Consider the following 24,682-nt stretch of genomic DNA (forward strand, 5'->3'; position numbering starts at 1 on the left):
GTGGACACCGGTGGTCAGGGAAGCCGTCCGACTGAAGAAGGAGCCCTTTGGGGATATGTTGTCCCGGGGGACTCCTGAGGCAGTTTCGGGGTACTGACAGGCCCGAAGGGCAGCAGCCGCAGCTGTGGCAGAGGCAAAGCAGCGGGTGTGGGAGGAGCTTGGTGAGGCCATGGAGAAGGACTTTCGTGCAGCGCCAAAGTGCTTCTGGAAAACCGGCCGCCACCTCAGGAGGGGGAAACGGGGAACCATCCAAGCTGTGTACAGCAAGGATGGGACCTTGTTTACTTCAACTAAGGAGGTAATAGGGCGGTGGAAGGAGTACTTTGGTGACCTCCTGAATCCCACTCAGCCACCCTCTGTAATGGAGACAGAGCTGGAGGATGATGGGGTATCATCACGGATTTCCCCTGGGTGAAGTCACTGTGGTAGTCAAACAACTCCACAGTGGACTGATGAGATACCACCAGAAATGCTGAAGGCTCTGGGTGTTGAGGGGCTGCCTTGGTTGCCACACCTCTTCAACATTGAGTTGGGGTCGGTGCGGAAGGAGTGGCAAACGGATGCGGTGGTCCCTCTCTTTCTGGGGACCAGAGGGTGTGTGCCAATTACAGAGGTATCACACTACTCAGCCTGCCTGGGAAAGTCTACTCCAAGGTGCTGGAAAGGAGGGTCCGGCCGATTGTCGAACCTCGGATTGAAGAGGAATAATCCGTCCTGGCCGTGGAACAACGGACCAGCGCTTTACTCTGGCAGGGGTCTTGGAGGAGGCCTGGGAGTCCACATTTGTTTTGTGGATCTGGAGAAAGCGTATGACTGGGTCCCCCGGGATGTTCTGTGGGGGGTGCTGCGGGCGTATGGGGTGAGGGGGTCCATTCTTAGGGCCATCCAATCCCTATATTCTCAAAGCGAGAGCTGCATGCATGTACTCAGAAGTAAGTCGGACTTGTTCCAAGTGGGTGTTGGCCTCCGCCAGGGCTGTGCCTTGTCCCCAATCCTGTTTGTGATATACATGGACAGGATTTCAAGGCGCAGTCGTGGTGTGGAGGGGTTACAGGTCGGTGATCTGAAGATCGTCCCTACCCTCACCTATGGTCATGAGCGATGAGTCATGACCGAAAGAATGAGATCGCGGGTACAAGCGGCCGAAATGGGTTTTTTCCGCAGGGTGGCTGGGGTCTCCCACAGAGATAGGGTGAGAAGCTCAGCATGGAGCCAGTTTACGTGGTTCAGGCATCTAATGAGGATGCCACCAGGGCGCCTTCCTAGGGAGGTGTTCCTGGCACGTCCAACTGGGAGGAGACCTAGGGGTAGACCCAGGACCAGGTGGAGGGATTATATCTCTTCCCTGGCCTGGGAGCGCCTGGCAGAATTAGCCGATGTGGCTGGGGAAAGGGAAGTCTGGGGCTCGCTACTGAAGCTGCTGCCCCTGCGACCCGATTTTGGATAAGCGGGTGACAATGGATGAATGGACAGAAGTGCCTGACAGATTACATTTTCTACGAGCTTAAAAAGAAAATTTAGAAAAAAGCAAATGACATATTACTGTATGGATGAGTAACTATGCCAACTGTCACCTTCATTCATGTCATGTCAGCACTCATGGGGAGTCAGCAATGAGCAGGTGGGTGACCATGCCTCTGACTCTGTGTGTGTTCACTCAGGTCTGTTTGTGGGGAAAGAAGGGCCGATGATACACAGTGGAGCCATTGTGGGAGCTGGCCTTCCTCAGGTACACATCCTGGATGTAACTTAGTCATCCTCCGAAGTTTGTCCTTTGAGTATGAAATTCTTTCTGTGGGTAACTATCCCTCAATTTTGTTTCGTCAGCACAGAAAACCATGAGGAGGGAATTCCGTTTTAAAATAGTGGAACTTCAGATTGGCTTCTAATAAAATTTGGAAGGCGTCCTTACAAAAAAGAAATTAACTGCTGGAGATACACTTTATTTCCAAGGGGGAGAACTTGAATGCTTGTGAACACTTCTTAAGTAAGGCCATGAAGATGCAAGACTGAGGTAGAGAAACCAATGATGATCTTCATAAATAAGTGTTCTATACATTAAGAGAGAAAAATACATTAAACTGACAACAGCACTGTTTTCTGTCACCATGACACAGGCAGTTGAACTTGAACCTCTAATACCTTGCAAACAGTGAATCTTAAGCAAGGACTCATCCTGCACTAGTGGATGATTCCAGTGAATGTTAGTGAAGTTATTAGATTTTCATCCGTGAACTCATACAGCGGTCTGCACATTGGCTTGACTATGGCTGATGATCACAGTGTTCACACAACTGAGACTGAAATCTGTCATTGCTGTCTGCAGCTGAGTAAGAGGCTGAGCAATCAGTGTCATCTGGAAAAAAGTGAACACTCAACTTTTGTTAGATATGAAGCATGAAACCAGTCTGCTGCTTATCAGTTTACTATAGAACAGACAGTATTATCAAATGTCTTCAATAAATCACATAGTCCTGCCCAACAGCGGTTAATGAGGCTGCAGTTGTACTGTGTTGTGCAATCTGTTCGTAGACTATTAAATGTTTTCACTCCTGGCTCTATGAAATATGTTTTGATAACCTCACTTCATTCGGCTTCAGTTTGTAGTTTTCAGCTTTTACAGGGTTCAATTGTGTTGCAATAGACTTGATCTGAAATGATTCCATTGAGCCTTTCTAAGCTCAACTTGGCACAAGTCAAATTGACTTGGCCTGACTAGGGCTGCAACAATTATTTTCATTCACATTTTATCTGTATTTTTTTGATAGAATAGATATTTGATATGAAACATGTCTGAAAATGTTGAAAAATGTTGAACTTTACTTTTATAGGGACCCTGAAAATATTCACTTTTAGGAAGCTGGAATCAGCTTGTATGTTGACTCTTTACTCAAAACGGATTATCAAAATAATTGCCAATATGCAGCATTAGACCTGACCTAATCTGACCTTTTAATAATGACTCCGCTTGAACAAGATTGACATGTCCTAATTTTGTGTATAAGAAAATGTTTGACACAGTTTGATTTGACTAGTTTCAGATTTACAAAACTGACATCATTTGATTTGGCTTGACAGAACTGATTGTGGTTCTAGTGGATGCAGTTTAAACAAAAAAGCAAAAAACAAAGATGGATGGTGAATGGCCACTGATATATGTCACATAGATTTGATTATGGATTAAGTGTGCTCAACAGATGCTTTCTCCCTCTATTAGTTTGAGAGTATCACTTTCAAGAGGATCAAATTTGACTTCCCCTACTTCCGCAGTGACAGGTATGGATCTGGTTCATACGCTTCTAAATAAAACACTGCACTCTGTTCACTGCTTCCCTCTAAGTAAAAAATATTGTGCAAATGTTGGCGTGTTGTCTTTGCTGTTCCTCAGGGACAAGCGAGACTTTGTGTCAGCGGGTGCTGCTGCAGGAGTAGCTGCTGCCTTTGGTGCTCCTATAGGTGGCATGCTTTTCAGTCTGGAGGAGGGCTCTTCTTTTTGGAACCAGGCCCTCACATGGAAAGTGGTACGTCACCTAAGCCAATTAACACAAAGAGGGACGGACGGACATTCATGTAAACCAGATAATGAGTCCTGATGACTTTGGTGATCATCCCACTTTTAAACCAAAGCTGCTGTAAGGTTGGGCCAGACTGAAATGAGTCAACAGATGTTAAATGGGCAGCCATAAAACTTGGTATTCAGGAGATGATCCCAGATGACTGTTGTAGTTTTTATGATAATTTTCACTAATGCAGTGAAATACCTATATACAAGGTGGATTGGCACAAAAGTCAGTTCAGTCACTCATGGTTCTGAAACTATGTATCCTTATTGTTCCCATCATTTTCTTCTTCTTTTTTCAAGCACCGTGATTGGGTCAAAACTTCAATTCAGACGTTTAAAATATTCTTTAAAATGTTCTGCAAATTTTATTCACACAATCCTCACCCCACATGCTAGATTTACGCATCAAAACGTAGAAACATTTGTGCCAGTTGACAGACGTGGAGTCACAGAACCAAACGGACTTACACTTAAGCCCTGAGCTTGTGACAGTGTCAGGAGCGTCAACCAACTGCTTCACTGGGTCCAGCCAGGAACACCCACCCTTAACTGCTCCAGTTCTCACATTTTTGAGAATGCATGTGAAGAAAACAAACCTGTGGTGAAATAGTGTAAGTACTATAAGTGCTATATAGTTGGCATTTGGATGTGTTTCACTTAGGTGAAAACGTTTCACCTCTCATTCTTCTCGTTCTTCAGTTCTAACTAACTGGAGGGGGACACTTGTGGATCAATGACCCACAAGTTGCCCTAACAACTTGAAAATTACGATTTAGAATTACCATGACCTGGATGACTGAGAACCTTCTTCAACCTGTGGTCAAATATGAAGCCACTGCCTTAGTCTCCCAGTAAGACATCTGTCCATCAAGTTTGATCAGCTGTTCCTTCACCTCCTCTGTTTCATCTGATTTCAGCTCTTCTGTTCCATGTCAGCCACGTTCACCCTCAACTTCTTCCGTTCGGGGATCAACTTCAGCAAGTGGGGCTCCTTCCAGCTGCCTGGTCTGCTCAACTTTGGGGAGTTCAAGGTAAAAGTCTTATCATTCATGTTGTCTCTTCATTTGATTGGAATATGTGTTAAATGTATGTTTTATATTCATGTGTTTTTATATTAATTGTAAAAGATACAATAGAAGTACAAAGATTATCACCTCCCCTTCCTATCAAAACAACTGGAACACATCAACAGCTCTGAATTCAAAGCTCACTTAATTTCCAACCATCAGTTTGAACTGTTTCTATCTGGATTTAACACATGACACAGTAACCAGCAACTCCCTCCTCCTTTGAGACTGTGGTCATTTAAAATTTTCACTTCTTTGGAAGCCATTAGCCATACCATTCTCACCCTACACCCCCCAACATTGATAGTGCCTTTTCTTGGCTGAGGTAATATCTCATGGGCATACAGACAGTTTATCAGCATCAACAGCTGAAGGTGTAGCCACAATTGATACATTGCCTCACCGCTGTTCATCCTTCAAACAGCTGTATTTACAAAGTACAAATGGTGTGTTCTTTCACTTGCTTTCAAAATAATGTACTGGAAATTTGGCTGCAATGTATTCACAGAGGTTCGAGATGAGCCAGTCCTGCGCAGACGCGATCAGCAACAATCGCTGCACAATGCATGCTAGTTAGATTTGTGTTTAAATTGATCTTGTTGAGCTTATAGGATTAGATAGTACAGTCCCTTAGATAATCAGTACTTGGTGTAGAGGTGGGGGTAAAGGGGTAAATGCTTCATAGGGGTCTTCAGGTGGGCACCTTCCTTCATTGGCGTTCATATGCTTCACCAACTGCAGCTTCCCAAGGTACAGTTAATTCCACGATGAAAAGCGACTTCTGAGAGGTTGACCACAATACCATGTCTGGCCTGAGGTTAGTTGTAATGATCTCAGGTGGAAAGGTGAATGGTTTGCTTTGTCCAAATCACCTTCAATTGCCTCCATAGGAAGCATAAGATGTTTGGGGAGTTTTGATACACCCGGTATGGAACTCCATTTGGTCCTGGAGCAAACTCTCTCTTCATTTCTTGTTTAATTGTCTCACAGAATCAGCCTAGTTCCTTCTTCATGTCCTTGTGTCATGCCTTTATTTCGTGGATAGCGTTGATGCTGGTGCACAGAGCGCACATGTCCCTTTGTTCTCTAGCTTCACTTGTGCTGACAACTTCATCAACGTCTCCTGTTGCCATGTCTTAGTTTGTGGTTCTGTCTGATTTTATGTAGTCTTCGCCTTCCTTAGTTTAAACCATATGTTTTATGATCAGATAGAAAATCTAAAATAGGGAAAGTACTGGACTCTTCGGGGAGCGCACAGATTATGCTGCCACCAGTCTCGCCACAATAACTGGAAGTGGTCGGGTGTACCTGCATTTAAAACCTGCTTATTTTATTGGAAAAGTGTCACAACAGCACTATTACTTAAGTATAATACTCTAGTACTTTTTCCATCTCAGTGTAATAGTAATCCAATACCACTGCATTGCTCCCCCCAAAAAAGCATAAGACCAGAACAGGAGGGAACAGGAGTCATTGTTGTGGGATCAGGATGGGAGTTCTTTTTGCTTTGTCAGAGGGCAAACACCTGCTCCTCCTTGCAGTCTCCTTTCCTTTAGAGGACAACCTGTTTCCATCATCCAAGACCAAGCACTGAACCTGAGGAATGGACTCCATAGCTGCACCCTCCCTTTGAATGTGTCTCTAAACTCTAATGTGTCAATCTACTCCAAACTTTTTAGAACTGCTTTTACTGTCGTATTCAGTGTCCTTGCTATCTGTAGTTTGTTGTAGTTCTGTAGGATATTTTATGCCATGGGTTTTTAAAAGTGCTTCATACAAATAATGTATCCTTATTATTGTGATCTTGTTATTGTCAGCCTAATACAACATATCAGCACCGCAATATATCAGATTAAGTTGAGTTTCCTTGGTCCTCAGTGTCCAGATGGAGATAAGAACTGCCACCTGTGGACAGCAATGGACCTGGCCTTTTTTGTCCTGATGGGGGTGGTGGGCGGCCTGCTTGGGGCGCTCTTCAACTGCATGAACAGGAAGCTGGCCAAGTATCGCATCAGACACATCCACCCCAAGGCCAAATTTATCAGGTGATTGCTAGCAACTTTACCTCCAATGCAAGGAAAAAGTGACTGTCAATCAATCAAGTGTCGATGTAACTGTCATGAATATCAGTTGGTTGTTTTGACCTAAACTATTTGAAAATGTGACCTATTTGCTTTCATGCGTTTGATGAGGGGAGCTGATCTCATCAATGCACTTTTCCAGAGTGTTGGAGAGTCTGCTGGTTTCTATGGTGACAACAGTGGTGATATTTGCAGCTTCAGTCTTGTTGGGAGAATGCCGTGACCTGTCCTCCCCTACCACCCATAACACTACGGTAAATATCAGTTCTTTCCTTCATGAGAATACTTACACTCAGTGAACCAAACCATCTCTCCATGTTCAGTGCAGTGTTTATTAGATAGAATTCTGAAAAGCAGAGGCCAACACTGCCTACACTGAATATGCAACTTATATAGACAGTTTGCAATGGTGATGTGCAGTCAAATATATTCTTTTACTCCCTACACCTGCAGGGGATTTTGTAAGTCTTCAATTATTGGATGCATCACAGCGCTGTTAAACTTCAGGCTTTCACTGATTTTGTGTTCTGTGGGTAAGTTAACATGGACAGGCTACAGTAGGCTGGATGAAGGATGATCAAGACCCCAAAGTGAAAGGCAGAAAGGGTCATCTCCCATATGCAGGTAGTTTTAAGAATCGGTCAGCTGTCAAATTTTTACTCAAAACAATCAGGAGGCAGCATATCGCACAGCTGCTAGTTAGCCCAGTAAGCTGTGCATGTAGTGGTCTGGACTGGAAGTGATGCTGTTTACACCACTAACATAGGAGCTTAGTACCAGGATGGGCCAGGGCTAACTAGTTAGCATGCTAACTTCAGTAGATATCTCTGCAACACAATACATATACGTCACAACCTACAAGCTGTCATTTCTTAACATTCTATTGATCAATTTAGTTAGAACTTAGTCATTTTTGTACATTTTTAACTGAATGGAAAAAAATTCTCCAAATGATATATATATATATATATATATATATATATATATATATATATATATATATATATATATATATATATATATATATATATATATATATATATATATATATATATATATATATATATATATATATATATATAATGTGTGAATACAAATGACATTTGTAGAGCAAGTCTGCATTTCATACACCCACCACGTATTGCTCTCACACCTGGTGGAGCCAGATTAATTGATTGCAGTGGAGGCGCAGTGTAGCACCACTAGCTGCTTTTGTTCACCACCCTCCCTTCAGGTAGACTCATAACAATAAGCACACGGACTAACAGACCCAGAAAGAGCTTCTTTCACAAAGCTGTTGATAAACTGTTGTTACCATAACCCCCTCTCCCAAACACCTCTTATGCAATAACCTATTCATTCACTGCACAACAACCTTTTTTTTTCATTCACCAGACTATAACTATTTATAAGGTATCTGTTTATTAGGTAATTATTTATTCTGTCTGTTGGGCATTTATTTATCAATTTAGTCACTGCATTAACCATTCACTTAGTTATTCATTTGTTGTACAACAACTGTTTATTTAAAATTGCCTAGTAACTTCACTATGGATACATCTTTTATTTCATTAGTGGATATATTTGTAATTTTATAGATTTTACAATGCCAATTTCTTTTAGAATGCTGCTGTCAAGATTTGAGAAAAAGCTGATGAATGGGATTGCTACAAATACAGCTGCATTGCGTTCTTTTTTATACAATGACAAATAAGTGTCTATTCGGTGTCTATTTTGTGTCTATTTAGTCTAGTAATAAAATGTTTCTTTATGTTGTGGTTAGGTCCTTGTAAATTTGTAAAACCTTACAGAAGCCCTGTTAGGTCACATCCATCGTCATGTATTTCTTGTCTCATATTAAGTTTGAAATATCTTTTTCAGCTGTCCGGGAGTGAGGACATCAACTCGACCATCCGCCGGTTCTTCTGCACCAACAAGACCTACAATGATATGGCCACTTTGTTCTTTAACCCGCAGGAGGCTGCCATCCATCAGCTCTTCCACCAAGATGGTGAGATGAGCACATACACACATTGTTAGCAGCTGTAAGTTGGTTAAGTCGTATCATTTTGATATATCCAGATACTTAAACACACAGTTTCATTTCTAGTTGTGTTTTTTTCTCATTTTGTCATCGGTGTAGTCAGGGGTCCAAGCCCCAGCGTATAATAAACAATGTACATCAAAGTTCATCATCATCATCCAAGTTTCAAGTTGGTAACCATCCAGCATTGAGAATCAGTTATGAAGCACATTCTTCTTTGTACTAGCATTCATTGAGACAGCAGTATTAAGGAAAATGATGAACTTAATGCACAAACTAGTTTGTTCATTTGCTGTGGGAACGTGTCCATCACAAATAAAGGGAAAATTCTGGGTCTTCAGTTCCTCAGATGGTAGGAGTAGTTTTATGTGAAAATAGTAGATAGTGGACATAACTCAAATTATGTGAGTATGTGCCAAGCCCTCTATGTGCATGTTGTCACAACCACCAAAAGGCACATTTATTAAAATAATAAGGCAATTGGAAAATCTATGTTGTGGCAGAATGTGACACTGGTGACATTGCTAAAACAGGTATACCATCCGTCCTTAGAGACTACTGAATTGATTTAAAAAGAGACTAATTAGGGCCTGAGCACTATCAATGCGAAGACCCTATTGTTTCTGTAAGTTCAAAATGTTTGTCTGCCACAAGAAGCACATGTTTGGCAAACTAAACATACCCCAAAACTCACAATCACATTCACAAACTCTGCACACACATCACATCTGGTGAAAAATGTTATAATTCAACATGAGTGGGTGTGGGTTTGGCCAGGGGACTAAAAAACGTATTTGAACTTCATGAAATTTGCAGGACTCATAGGTCTCATTGATATGGCCAGGAATTGATTTTGAGGATTTTTTTGCCTCCACAGGAAGTTGGCCATCTTGAATGGCGTGCACTGAGGAACTTTAGGATGTTCACAGACTTGCCAAATTTGGCATATAGGTTCAAACTCAGGAGGACTTTAATTTAATACCACAACTGCCCTCAGGTGAGCACAACAGCTCAGTAGCTCAACGGCTTTTCCCATTTTGTACATAGACAAACTCCTGCACAGGCCAAAGTTTGCACATTCATCACGAGTCAAGAATGTTGGTATCTGCTAGGGTCTGCACCTTCTTAGTGACAAGATGGCCCCATTGCGCCCCCTGGAAGATTCTGTTATACCTGTTGGGTGTTGCACTGTGGTCTATTTCGATGCTTCACCATAAAGAAGGAAGTCCTGCTCTAACATACACTTTCCCATCTACATCAAATTTGGTCACACATGTAGAGGGTCCATCCATCCATCCATTGTCAACCGCTTATCCAAAATCGGGTCGCGGGGGCAGCAGCTTCAGTAGCAAGCCCCAGACTTCCCTTTCCCCAGCCACATCGGCTAACTCTGCCTGGGGGATTCCCAGGTGCTCCCAGGCCAGAGAAGAGATACAATCCCACCACCTGGTCCTGGGTCTACCCCTAGGTCTCCTCCCAGTTGGACGTGCCAGGAACACCTCCCTAGGAAGGCGCCCTGGTGGCATCCTCATCAGATGCCCAAACCACCTCAGCTTGCTCCTTTCCACGCAAAGGAGCAGCGGCTCTACTCCGAGTCCCTCCCGGACGGCTGAGCGTCTCACCCTATCTCTGTGGGAGACCCCAGCCACCCTGCGGAGAAAACCCATTTCAGCCGCTTGTACCCGCGATCTCATTCTTTCGGTCATGACCCATCGCTCATGGCCATAGGTGAGGGTAGGGACAAAGATTGACCGGTAGATCAAGAGCTTTGCCTTCCGGCTCAGCTCCCTTTTCGTCACAACTGTGCAGTGAAGCGCATGCAACACTGCACCCGCTGCTCCAACTCTCTGGTCAATCTCACGCTACATGTAGAAGGTGTCGCCCTGAATATGTCTATGCATCAGTACTGTGTCATATCCATAGCACCAGCCACTGGACAAAGGAAGTCAGCCTCATATCGATGAATCTGACTATATTTATATGGCCCTTCTTAATACCATTAATATGTAGCACAAAGTACACAATAAATGTAAGCAAAACAAAGCAGAAGTCAAACTTACCGCAATACCACCAGATATGTGTCCGCTGTGTTACGGCTCTGTCCCAGCCCTAGCAGTCCAAAGATTCCAGAGCAGATATGCAGGACTTCTTTTCTGGCGGATGCCGGAGCCACGATGCACCAATTCAGCCAAATTTTGCACTGAGCAGACAGGAAGTCATGCACCGAAACAACAACATAGCACCCTGTTACTTGTATATGTTACTGGTATATATTACTGGTCATAATGAACACCTGTTTGCTGTTCTTCCATTAGGTACCTTCAGCCCTGTGACTCTGTCAGTGTTCTTCCTGCTGTACTTCCTGTTAGCCTGTTGGACGTATGGTGTGTCTGTACCCAGCGGTCTCTTTGTCCCCTCTCTGCTCTGTGGGGCAGCTTTTGGACGCCTGGTTTCCAACATCCTCAAAGTGTAAGAACAATGTTCTCATGTTCTAATGACCAAGGTCTGACTTTCCCCACTCCAAGTGGCTATGAAATATCATAAATACCAATACAAGTCAGAATTACATTCAATACAGCAAAACAAAACAGCAAACTTGCAAACTACCTGGGGTCAGTAGGTGACTGTCACAGAATTTGAAGTTTGAAATTTGAGTGTCTATCCAGAGTTCAGTAGAATGCTTTTTCAACAGTACAACCCCCCTTTCAAAAAAGTTGTGACCCTGTGTTCAACATGATCAAACAAATTGTGATAATTTTCTAATCCTATATTTAATGTGTATTCATTTATATTTATTTCCTGATATGTTATTTTATTATGTATGTTGTATATACAGTGCTTCTAAAATGTAATCACCCCCTTGGATTCTGTTCCGTTTTTATCGCTTTTACAAATGGAATCAGGGTCAATATATTTTGGCTTTTCTGACAATGGATTTACAAGAATTCTTTGGTGTCAAAGTGAAAAAGACTTCACCAAAGTAATGTCAATTACTTTTAAATATATAATGGAAAATACGTGGTTGCGTAAGTATTCACCCCCCTCAAGTTGTGTGGAGTGTTCTTTTGTCTTCATGGTGTAATTGAAGCCAGGGTAACTGATTAATTGACATTGCTTTGTAGAAATCTGTTTTCACTTTTGACATGTACATTTTTGTTAAAAAGGCCATATTATATTGACTGTGATGGCATTTATAAATGATGTGAATGCTTTTTATAGGCATTGTATGTATATTCAAGAATGTTACCTAATCAACATTATCGATTTTTGTAAATCTATGCATATTCTGAATTTGATGGGAGCAACATGTTTCAAACCAGTTTTAGGTTGGATTAGATTAGAGTCTTTATCATCCCGAGGGGTGTGCAACAGGGGACAACACAACACAATCATCCTAAAAAGATACAATACTTACATGTCACACAACATATAAGATGCAGGAAGTCATTACAAAACACTTGCAGAAAAAAAAAATTGAGAAATAAAAATACAATAAATACAATATAGCCTCAAGAGTGTGACGTGGCAATCTGGATGGACTGGTAATCTGGAATTTGGGCAAATGCTAGAGAGGCCAGCAGGCGATCGTGGGCCAATTGACTAATCACAGAGCGACATGATTGTAACGACAATGCGACCCCAACATCCTTTCTGTCGTCAATGTTCTGACACTAAATGACAGCCAAATTAATCTAATTCTGTCATATATCTCATTCAGATGTTGCAAAAACGTGCATGGTCTGAAATAAAACTAATCTACCTGCGTTTTTTAAAATTGGATTATTTTTTTGCAAAGGTAAAATGAAGCAATGCCTTCTGTGAATTTCAATAATGAATCGAGTGGACCGTGTCTGTGTGGTTGTTGGAAGTTGGAGATTGACTGAGATTAAGCTAGCAAAAAAAAAAAAATGAATCGAGGCATGAAGCGACACAAGGGGGGAGCGGAGAATGAGAGAGAAATCTAAGAGAGCACTCGTGGCTGATGGTGAAAAATGCTGCAAACTGACTGATTTGTTTTTAAAATAAAGTGCAGCTTCAGCTAGCACTAGCGCTAATACTGCTAGCAATAATGTTAAAAACACAGCTGAGCCAGCACACCAGGGAGAAAGACAGGACAGTGAGGAATATGAGCAAGAGGAGGATGAAGAGGTAGACATGGATAACGAAGTGGCTGGCTCTGATGAGCTATTACTATTTTTTAATGCATTGGGGTTGTGCATTAATAGGTCCATGTTCTAATGCAGTTGTTTATAGCATGGCAATTTACGTTCACCATCACTGGGGCATCAAAAGTGCGTGTTTCTTCCATGTGTAAAAAGTTGCGCACCCCCGCACCCCCGCACCAGTCTGTCACTGGTGGCAACTAAAAAGTTGCTTGTCTAGTTCAGATGAGAGTTGGTCAAAACACCAAGTTTGACACAATATTTATTTTATGGAAGCTCATTAATGCTTGCAAGCATGAGTTACACATCAGCAGCGCATGGATGATGACTGAAGAGAGGCAGTCTCTCCTCATCCTTGATAATAGCAGAAAATAATTCTAACAATTGTGGCAGTCAGGAGTCAACATGTGATCTCACTCAAAACAATATCCCATCATCTCCACATCTGCCTCAGGAGAAGCATAAAACTTCCTATACACTTCAACCACGGTTGTGTGTCATACTTAAATCATTTTTGTGCATCACATATCTGCCTGTTTTCAGAACACATATAAACAGAAGAGGATTCACAAACCCCCCTCAGGATGAATTCCTTAATTAAGTTCCTGTTATGTTAGTTTTCACAGCACACTATACCATATGCAATACATTAATACATCCATTCAAGCTATGCAACCAGATCATTATCATAAGACAGAGCTCATGTCTGAAGCCAACAGACACAAGATTTCACTTTATACAAATAATAATGTAAAATAACCAATATCTTGTTCAGGTACTCAAGAGCTGATGGAACAAATTATCTCAAACTATCTGTTTGATTTGGCACTCCTAATCTCCAAAAAGGAAAGTGGAGATATGCCTCCCTGATGATTCCCAGAGTCAGAACTGTATGGAGAGAGTGACGAGGGTTGGCCAAAATGGCCTTTGCCCTGTGAGTGGCTCTTTTTTTGATAAACATGGCCAAAATAATTCAAATTAGTACCAATGTTTTTTTTTGTTTTTTTTTAATAACAAGTTGGGATAGGATCAACAAAGACCTTCGAAAGTTGTAGAATGATCCAAAAACAGCTGTTTGGAAAATTCTGATGGTGAACAGGTTCAAACAGGTGGAACACACGATTGTATAAAGGAGATTAGTACATGGGCTCAGCACTGAGTAAACACAATTTGTTTGCAAATGTTTGTATTCTGTTTTTATTATGTTATACACAGCAGTTTAGAGATGTATTTCACACTCAAGTTCTTTAAACTGGTCTGTTAGTACTGCTGTTGTAAAAACAAACCAGAAACAGTTTAAGGTGCTAAAATCTTGGGACATAGTTTTGAAAATCTTTTTTTTTTTTTTTTTAATCAGGGCCATAGTGGGATGTACAAATCTTCAACCCCAAAGAGGAGAGTTTTTTTGCTGTATACCCTAACATACTGTATGACATGTTTACTTGTGTAAAGAAACAATACACAAAAGCATCAATAACTATATCTACTTAAAGTAGTGGTGTGGCCTCAAAAACATTGTCTTGCATCCTGCAACATCCACTACAGTATTTTGAAAAACTAAACCTCGAAGTAGCTGGGGACTTCAGACACATCCCAAAGAAAGGGAACAGTGTGACGGTGCATTTCAGACGCGTTAAGTGCATTGTAGCTTATTAGCTACAATGTACATAACAAGTTTTGAGGTTGTAAATAATATCAAATCAGTCTGGGATCCCGGGGCTTCTGCAGACTTGGATTACAGCAGATGAGCTGTATGGAGCCATTGGATGGATTATTTGGTTGTTTTTATGTTTTAAAACAAGTCCCCACTAGAGCTGCACGATATATCGTTTGCGCATCGTCATCGCGATACTCGTGTGTGCAATAGTCACATTGCAGAGCCTGCAGTGTGTGAGGCAAATGAACTCATCTAATTTCAAAGGAATCTGACACACACTGTGCATAAAGACTCTGTCCCCACCCCTACATATGTTTGACCATTTACGTGAGTACCACACAGCAGAGTCCTGCAGGGGTCTTATTTTGCAAACCCGCACGGGTCTTATTTTGCAAAACGTACCTGCCACACTCAAAACTGCATCCAACCCGCTTTCCGACAGTTGCACAAATTACATTCCGCACCCGAGCCGACACACTATAAATTGATACCAACACGCACCCAAAGGAAAATTAGATGGACGCAAGTTTTAAAAATGAAAGGAAGCCAGAGTGGGGAATGGGAGTTTTGAATGAGCTCATATGAAATGTAAATGCTTATCATTTTGAAATGCAGGCATATTTTTGTAGATTTGTCGCTAATAATGATTTTTCCTTTTTTCTTTTTAACGTGGCGCCTTGAAAATGGCAATCATAAAACCTGACCCGAGCTCTCCAGGCGTCCGACCCGATCCACACCCGTGGTGGACACAGTACATTATTTTTCATCTGTTTCATGCTAATTGTGCAGGTCACCCACGGATACCCGAACCCATGCAGGACTCTGCCACACAGCTCAGTACGACGAATACAAAGCCAAATCTGACTGTCGTTCAAAACAAACACAGATTTCAGTCGTTGAATAAACTGTTTATCACTCATTGTTAGTTACTTAATGTAATTATGAAGCTAGAATGTTCCATTTTAAGATGGAGAGCTAAAAGGTTCAAAGTTTTGTTTATTGTCATTCTGTTCACGTTTGAACATGATAGAACGAAACATGTACTCAGGTCCCAGCACAATAAAAGCAAGAAATAAAAGATGACAATAAGAATATCTCTAAAACACAGACAGAAGCCTCATAACATTCACAAAAAGAGGTAAGATCAGTAGAGGTTAATTGTCCACAAGATAGCAGCAGTGCAGCATAACATAAAGTGCTATTCAGGTCATCTGATGAAAATTGCTGTATTTTTTCACATTGCAATATATATTACAGAGTTTAAAAAAAATCGCAATGTAAGTTTTTTTCTAATATCATGCAGCCCTAGTCCCCATCCACTTCAGTTGTTTAGGAGAATGCTGTGAAGCCCCAGAAATGTTTTGTGGACTATGAAAAGGAGATGGAGGGAGATGATGGGTGAATGACATTCTCACAGCTGTTACTCCATCTGCTTTCATCACACGTTGACTCCTCTCTGACTGGAGTGATACTGGTTCTCATTGTGTGTCTGCCCCTCTGTTAGGAAACTGGGAATGGACATCTATTCAGGGACCTTCGCTCTCATCGGAGCCGCTGCCTTCCTTGGAGGCGTCGTCAGAATGACCATTAGTCTGACTGTCATCCTCATTGAATCCACCAATGAAATCACATATGGGCTGCCTATCATGATCACTTTAATGGTAGACTGTGAAGTTATATCAAACTATTAAGCAAAGTAACAGGATTTCAAGCCTTTTATATGAAATGAGAACACAGATTGGTTGATAGGTTCAGAATGATACAGTGATGTATTTACTTTTGGGATGACATCGTAAATGTGTTTGGTCAGGTTGCCAAATGGACTGGAGATTTCTTCAACAAGGGCATCTACGACATCCACATCCAGCTGAGAGGAGTGCCCCTGCTGGAGTGGGAGACTGAGATTGAGATGGACAAGTAAGAATTATTATTTACCGCATGAAAATATGAGAATTGTACCTATTAACAGTGGTTCCATCCTCCTTGCTGCAGTCAGAGCTCTTTTGATACACACACACACACACACACACACACACACACACACACACACACACACACACACACACACACACCTCTGTACCTGAATAGATGGTTTGGAGTTAGCTTCATCTCTAAGCCATTGTTCATTAGAAGCATGGGTTTGTCACCCCTGGAGTTCTGACTGTATGTATCAACCCATACTGACTGAACGTTAGTGCTCATCCTCTGTGTTCATTTTAACTGTGACTGTTCTTTCCTTCATCTTTCCAAGGCTGACAGCCAGTGATATCATGGAGCCCAACCTGACATATGTCTACCCCCACACCCGGGTCCAGTCTCTAGTTAGCATCCTGCGCACCACTGTGTACCACGCCTTCCCTGTGGTCACTGAAAACAGACAGAACGAGCAGGACTTTATGAAGGGAAACATCCTGGTCAGCAACAACATCCACTTCAAGGTCTGTCTTGTGACATTGTGCGTTTTAGCCTCATATCAAGAGGGGGTGGCTAAAGAGAAGGGAGGGTTGAGGACATTCCACCAGACAAGGAATGACCTTGTGATTGTGAAACACCGTTCTAATAATGCAGCCAGCCTAAAATAAGATCCTATAATGCTATGATAATAGAATATAAATGCTATCTGTTCTAGCTATTATCACATTTTATTTCAATATTCTCTTTTGTTCCAGTCTTTCTCTCCTTGTCTTCTAAATCCCTCTTTCTTGTGAATCTGTTGCTTTCTTGTGGAAACGTTTCCTGGTGACAATACTACATTGCTGATTTATATGTAGAAAGTGCGTTCAGCAATGTGAACAGTAGATGGAGATAGAGGTCCGTGTGTCAGACCAAGTACAAAAGCTCCGAGAGCTTCTCCTTTACAGAGACCATAACCTAAAGGAAAAGATTTAAGCTTTAATATCTCTGGTTGCATCAGGCCAATGTGGAAAATATTTCAAATCAAGGACTGCAAAAAATTATTCATTTGATTATTTACTAGATTCGTTCCTGAATGATTGGTCTCTGATTTATTGAATTCCCTGTAAATATCCTATAATATATATGGATCATTCCACACCAGCCCACCTGAGCCCTCCCAGTTCACGTCATGGTCTTTCTGTAAAACATGTTAAGCTTTTATCACATTTGTGGGATCTTCTTAATCCTTAACTGTGGCTGTACTCTAAATAGTTATGATTATGTTTGTTAGGGTTAGGAGGAAGTTTGTTCCTCATAGCAAAATTTCAGCAAACTCACAAATCGCTACTTTTTCACTTGTTTGGGTTGAAATTTGTCCCGAACATCATAAAAACCTGAAGGATGATTTACATCATGTATTCATTTAAATGGTTGTTGTAAAATGTTTACAGACATATTAGTCACAGGATGTTCAGTGCAGTCCCATGAAAAATGGGTATTTGGCTTGGAATACATTTTCTGCATGAGGAGAGAAAAGCTCTGAATTCTGGGTTGGCGTGGAATGACCCATACTGAAGACTCAATGTAAAGTCACATATAACATGATAGAAGATTTATCATCTTGTATACTTAGTCAAATGAATGCTTATCAGAATCAACTAAGATTGCAAATCAAATTCATAAATAGGAAGTACTGACTTTGCATTTCTTTCATTTTAAGTGATTGAGCAGCAATATATTGTGTCTGCATGGATTAGCTTACATGCAGATTCACACGTCAGTATAAATTTACCCTTCACTCTTGCATGTAGAAATCCAGTGTGATGTCCCGTGCGGGTGAACAGAGGCGTCGCTGTCAGTCCATGAAGTCGTACCCATCGAGTGAGCTGAGGAATGTCTGTGATGAGCAGAACGCTGCAGTGGAGCCAGCAGAGGAGGGAGAGGACCTGCTGCAGCAGATGTTAGAGAGGAGGTGGGACAGACACACAGGCATGCTACAGTCACGTCCTACCTGTTCAGGTCACACACTGAGATGACTAAACATCAGAGCTTACTGAGATATCAAGTACACTGACATTAAAAGTGGATCAAATCAAACACAAAAATAAAGGGAAATACAATGTACATTGTTATTTGTTTGTATTCACAGAGTCATGATCACATGAAAACCTTTGTTAGAAAGACAATGATTTCTTTTTTTTCTGAAGTGAAATTTTTTTTTTTTTTTAATTTACTCACAAAACGACATGCAAAGTGAAAAGGTGATGTCCAGTAGAGAGCAGCATAGACCTTCCTCTAGTCCTAAGAAATGTTAGTATAATGTAAAAGTAATGCAATGTGAAATAAAATCAGCATTATAGCTTGGATCTGACACTTGTATTGTTGCTGTCCACATGCAGGTATGCCCCCTACCCCAACCTGTACCCAGATCAGTCTCCTAGTGAGGAGTGGACCATGGAGGAGCGCTTCAGACCGCTAACCTTCCACGGTGTGATCCTGCGCTCCCAGTTGGTCAACCTGCTCATCAGAGGGGTCTGCTATGCCGAGAACCAGTCGGTCAGTTATACACACACACAAACACACAAACACAAACTCACCCACACATTACATAGACTTGCATGAATCTCCTGGAGCCTTATCCTAACAATCGCTACAACTCACAAGTCTCATTTCTGTGACAAAGTAGTAATGTATATCTTATTGAATGTCTGTCTTTAACATTTATCACAGAGTGCCACTCAGCCCAGGCTGTCTTATGCAGAGATGACTGAAGATTATCCTCGTTATCCTGACATCCATGACTTGGACCTCGCCCTCCTCAACCCCCGCATGATAGTGGTATGACCAGTTCAATCATTAAAAAGTTTTTTGGGAGTTGTTGGTAGTTGGTACTTTGAAGGAATCGGAAAGCAGTCTAGTCACCATTTTGATAGGGGCACCAGTAGTAATTCTGATTTGAAAAATAATTTTCACTTCAAAACTGAATATTCCTTGTGTTCTCAGGATGTCACCCCCTACATGAACTCGTGTCCCTACACAGTATCACCCAACACCCGCATCTCCCAGGTGTTCAACTTGTTCAGGACTATGGGCCTGCGACACTTACCAGTGGTCAATGCTGTCGGGGAAGTAAGTAGTTGTGGAAGCAAGAAAAGCTCTTGCATAAAGGCTGATACAAAGTGTTTCAAGCAAATGTTTTAATCATTACACGTCAGGTAAAACCCTATATAAAAAATCCATCATGTTTCCCTCCACCATGCAGTGACCTGTATTGTGTCCGACCAAGCTCTTCTTTGTTATCTCCCATGTCTTTCAGATTGTTGGAATTATTACAAGACATAATCTAACCCAGGAGTTCCTTGTGGCCAAACTTCGACAGCACTACATCACTATTTGATCCGACCTGGTCCTGAACCTTTGTCTCCATCCATTCCGATTAGCTTGTAGGCTTTTCCAAAGACATACAGGATATTCACAACCATGCACACATTTCCTGAGGTCCAGTAGGAACAGTAAGTGAAACCATGTAGTTTCTAAACTTAGTGTTGATTATTTGTCAGCCTTCTGCCAACCTCAGATCCACTGGGCTGGACATATACTGTAGGTGTAAGGGCCTTTATTTACGTGATTTCTTCCGAAATGTTCCCAAAGAGAAGAGAACATTAGTGGCCACCCAGAGAAAAAAGTTTCCATCAGCTTTTGAAGAACACGTAAATCATGGCAGTCTTCACTTCCAATGATTTGTACAGCTCTCACTTTTCTGTGAGGGAATGAGTGGAACACATACTACTTTCTCTCAAAGAACATTCATGAACTTTGGTTGAATAATTAATTTATCATAGGTTAAAATGTGACCAAATCTGCTGGTTCAAAAATATACATATAGTAATTCTATTATTGGGTTAAGTGTCTCTTGGCCATTGTCACCTTAATTAGGTGGTTATGATACCCTTCCACAAACTTCTGGTAGTCCTCTGGCTGAATTTCTAACCACTCTTAACAGAATTGGTGAAGTTCAACTAAATTTGGTGATTTTCTAGCACAGACCATGTTCTCCATGGGGTTCAAGTCAGGAATTTGGGCTATTCCAAAACCTCAATTCTAGCCTGCTTTATCCATTCCTTTAACACTTTTGATGTGTATTTGGGATCATTGTCCTGTTGGAACATCCAGCTGCACCTGAGAGCCAATCTTCTGCTGATGATTTGAGGTTTCCTTATGAGGAGATAATCCTCCCTCTTCATTATTCCATTTCTTCTTTAGAGCAGTAAAACAGCCTCACAGCATAATATTACCAGCACCATGCTTGACAATAGGTATGGTATAGGTTCTTGGAGTTAAAAGCCTCACCTCTCCTCCAAACATATTGATGCTCATTGTAGTCAAACAACTCAGTTTTAGTTTCATGTGACCACAGAGTTTTCCTCCAGAAGATTATCACTTTGTCTCTGTGATCAGCAGCAAACTTCAGTCCAGCTTTAAGGTGCTGGATCTGGATCAAGAGCTTCTTTCTTGCACAGCAGCCTCTCAGCCCATGTTGATGCAAAATACACCTGACTGTGGACACTGAGATCTGGCTTCCAGCAGCTTGTAATTAATTGCAGACTTGTTTTTGGGTGGTTTTTGGTTGACTGTTGACCATCCTGACCAGTTTTCTCTCAGCAGCAGGTGATAGTCTGTGTTTTCTTCCTGACACAACTGTGCTATGCATTTTATACCAACAAACAGTTCAGATCAATCCTGAGTAACAAGCCCTGTTACATGGGTCCAGAAAAGTCACCAGAATCACTCAGAAGAGGCCATGTTGCAAAGAAACTTTGATTTATACAGCCCCGTATAATCACCTAATAAATTTAGGTGATTATACGGTCACGTGTCACAGAAAAATGAGAGTCCTAATAATCATTTCAAATCAAGACTGCCATAATATACATGTTCTTTACATTTAAAAACATCACACCCTGATAGCTATAAGGAGGCTGAACATGCAGAGTTTTCATGCACAGGCTGCATCATTATTAGTTATTACCGCAGGTGATGAAGTGGTGGAGGCTATGCTTTACTCTGTCTTTCTGTCTTTGTAAATCCCCAAATATTGTCATCACAATTTCATTTTAAGCCCAGACACTAGCGGTGAACAGGGTCCTTTTTTAACAGATTAACTAACAGATGTCACCATGAAAACAACATTTTTTAATTTGATTTAATTTAATTTTGATCTGCATAGAAAACACTTTAAAAACACTTTAAAAAGTCATAGATGTCCCCCGAGGATCCATAATGACGTCTGATCATTCATGAACACTTGCTGTGCATCATGACTGTGAGGAAAATGACTGAGTTTTTTTGTTTATTGGGGAAAGATAGCATTGCTTTCAGCAGCACAATCTAGTTTATTGATTGTCCCAACACAAATTATTCTTTTTGCTGTCGTTCCACGGCTTTTATTTTTCCATGGTCATCCACGCAGACAAAGGTCAAAGGTCTTGTGTGCTGTTTCTGCTGGTTGGAGACACAAATGGCCAATCAGAGCTTTTTAGGCAGAATTTGGGACGAAGGAGTCACCATCCTATGCGGCTACCTAGCTAGCCAGATACTCACCAGATACAAAATGGCAACAAGTTTTATATGTAATTGAAGTAGCTAAATAGTTTGTTGTACATTAATGTAATAACTCTGAAATTTGCATCAGTCTTAGATGATAGTGAAAAACAGTAACTGCTCCCAAGAACCACTATCACAGATTCTGTTCTGAAAAAGACGATGAAAAATGCAGCAGATGCACTCTTACACATGCTTGTCAGTATGCTTTTCTTCCGTTTTGTTTTTATGTGAGTGTTGCGGGGATGTTGACACTTTTATCCCTCTAAGGGGTTGCGGGGTTGCTAGGGCCAAATCCAGTGTACTCGATGGGCGAAGGCCAGGGTACAGTCTGAATGAGTCGCCAGCTCCTTTAAGCAGGACTGATGGCAGAGGCTGCCACACAGGTGCAATTGCACATGAGGAGCAATTTTGGGGTTCAGTATCTTGCTCAAGGGCACTTCGACATGTACCTCAGGTCCTCCCCAGGGGAGCTGGGATTCAAACCAGCGACCTTCCGATCACTAGTCCACCAGCTCTACCCCAATATGCTTTTCTGCTGTTGCTTTCTCTGCTGAAACAACATGGGAAAAACGAGCAAGCTGTGCTGAACAGACACAGTGATTTGAAGAAATACCCTGTGGCTATAAATGGAAAACAGTAGAATTCTTAGAAGATAAGACTGTTTGCTGCAGCTGCATCTTAGTAAAAGACAAGTGCATGTTGCTTTGACTTTGTTTGAATTTGATGGGTTGGAAAAGTGACTACTAGCAGAGGGTAGTGAAAGGCTACTCACAGTTTTAAGCCTGGGCTACAACAGATTACCAAAGTGAAATATCACTTGCAGAGGTTTCACTACGGCCTTTCTGACTGAAACTTGTATTTTGACCTTGTAATCATGCTTTATCATCGATGTCACTGTAGCACTTTTATTTTTGAGTGTTGTCTGTACTGTTTTATTTAATCTGTATATAACTGGAATATGTGCACTAAAAGCAGGCCAACATTCCCTCATGGTCTGCACCTAATCTTCGCCTCAGTAGGTCTTTGAGGCGTTTGCTTAGCAACCATGTTGGTTCATTCCAAGTTGGACATATAGTGACAGTGCTAACTGCGTCAGCAGTCTTTTAATGGTCCAGTATTTAGGAGTTGGTTGCAGATTGCAGCTAAGTGACCACACCTATACATGGCAACTGCAGAGAGAGTCTGTGTGTAGCCAGACCTTCTGTTGGAAAAAACACCCAGAGTCACATGAGATTCTGCTCTGATCCAGGGGAGTTCACCGATGGAGGAGAGCTCAGAGATTACTTTTCAACTTTGGGGATTAAAAAGTGGATTCCCTCCTGTTTATGTTCTGTGATGTTTACTGCAGACTGAATTTGGATGAGAAATGTTCTTTACTTTATAACTGTAACATTACAGAGAGGAGAGGGGAAGAGAGGGGGAAAAGAAGAGAAACTACAACAGCTCACCATAAACTATACCACCATTACTGATGAAAATCAGTCTACATGTCTCAGAAACATCATGAAAGGAGCCATGTTTCTAAAGTTGTAGACATTTAAATAAAAATAAATCATTAAATCCCCCTAAATCCAACATACTGGACCTTTAATACATCTGCATTGTATTTCACTAATGATATGAAGAGGAATTGTTGCTTCAGGCAGTTCAGTGTTAGAACATGTCAAGGATCAGAGAACTGTATGATTTACAGTCTCAGATTATGTTGACCATTTTATCATGTAATCAGGAATTTAAAGGAATCCATTTTTGAAAGGGAAAGCAGAAATCATTTTGTTGACAATAATTTCATGTACGTTTGTCCTGCTGTTTTCAGCGGTGTCATATTTTTCTGTTTTTTTCTAGTATATGATTTCAGTGATGTCAAGGAATGCAATTGGTGATATGGAATTGTAAGGTTGATGGATTATTAGTAAATGCAATGTCACATACAGTATATGTACTTGAAACATTCCTAATCTCTTCATTGCCCCATTTCTGTGTTTTATTTAAGAAAATATTTTTTATACAATTGTATTTGTATGATTTACTGGATAGTGTTGTTGTTTATAGTGTAGGCATTGCTCATTTGTTTTAAGATTATATTTGTTATCCATTCCAAGTACTACATATGGCATGACAGGTGGTGTGCAAGATACAAGATTAAGAGAAACAGTGTATAGCACATGTCCTGCTGTGAAGCCAGACCTGAGGGACTGTTTGACTAAATACTTTCTATTATGTGGAGATTTAGATGGCGCCCTGTGCTTGTTAAGGAATGTGGAGTTTCTATAAATATAGTCAACTGGAACATGGCTAAAAGCCGCAGCCGTGGAACAATAAAGCAGAGGGACCTCTGTCTTGTGCCTTTAAACAATAAATAATCTTGATCCAACAGTGTATGTTTGCACGTTTCTTTGTCCATTTGTCAATTTGCATTGTAACTTGGATCAGTGCACAAGTATCATCCAATAAGTGGCCACTGGCAGACCGAGACTAATACACTAACATCCTATCAGCTCAGGTGCAGTTCAACATTAACCAATTCTGACATGACCAACAGAGAGCTGTGAAAACCAAGAAATCAGACCTGAATTTGTCTCAGCAACAGAAAAACAAAGATATACGG

At 41.3% G+C, this 24,682-nt stretch overlaps 1 protein-coding gene across 4 annotated transcripts in view; it reads left to right on the forward strand.

Moving 5' to 3' along the window:
* Positions 1-24,453, forward strand: part of clcn6 (chloride channel 6) — a 32,149-nt gene extending 7,696 nt beyond the window's left edge. For 3 of the 4 annotated variants that reach the window (XM_037105610.1, XM_037105606.1, XM_037105607.1), the window contains 16 exons: positions 1,662-1,729; positions 3,218-3,276; positions 3,389-3,521; positions 4,480-4,593; positions 6,508-6,674; positions 6,853-6,964; positions 8,592-8,721; positions 11,070-11,223; positions 16,079-16,235; positions 16,385-16,491; positions 16,826-17,012; positions 18,282-18,442; positions 18,870-19,026; positions 19,201-19,308; positions 19,474-19,599; positions 19,787-24,453. In XM_037105610.1, coding sequence (XP_036961505.1) covers positions 1,662-1,729; positions 3,218-3,276; positions 3,389-3,521; positions 4,480-4,593; positions 6,508-6,674; positions 6,853-6,964; positions 8,592-8,721; positions 11,070-11,223; positions 16,079-16,235; positions 16,385-16,491; positions 16,826-17,012; positions 18,282-18,442; positions 18,870-19,026; positions 19,201-19,308; positions 19,474-19,599; positions 19,787-19,867 — 2,021 coding nt within the window. In that variant the 3' untranslated portion in view covers positions 19,868-24,453. The remainder of the gene's footprint in view (positions 1-1,661; positions 1,730-3,217; positions 3,277-3,388; positions 3,522-4,479; positions 4,594-6,507; positions 6,675-6,852; positions 6,965-8,591; positions 8,722-11,069; positions 11,224-16,078; positions 16,236-16,384; positions 16,492-16,825; positions 17,013-18,281; positions 18,443-18,869; positions 19,027-19,200; positions 19,309-19,473; positions 19,600-19,786) is intronic. The other variant, XM_037105609.1, reaches the window with a different exon arrangement.
* Positions 24,454-24,682: the final 229 nt, after the last annotated feature.

The sequence above is a fragment of the Acanthopagrus latus genome, chromosome 7 (assembly GCF_904848185.1).
Source record: "Acanthopagrus latus isolate v.2019 chromosome 7, fAcaLat1.1, whole genome shotgun sequence".
In the NCBI taxonomy this organism is placed as follows: Eukaryota; Metazoa; Chordata; class Actinopteri; order Spariformes; family Sparidae; genus Acanthopagrus; species Acanthopagrus latus.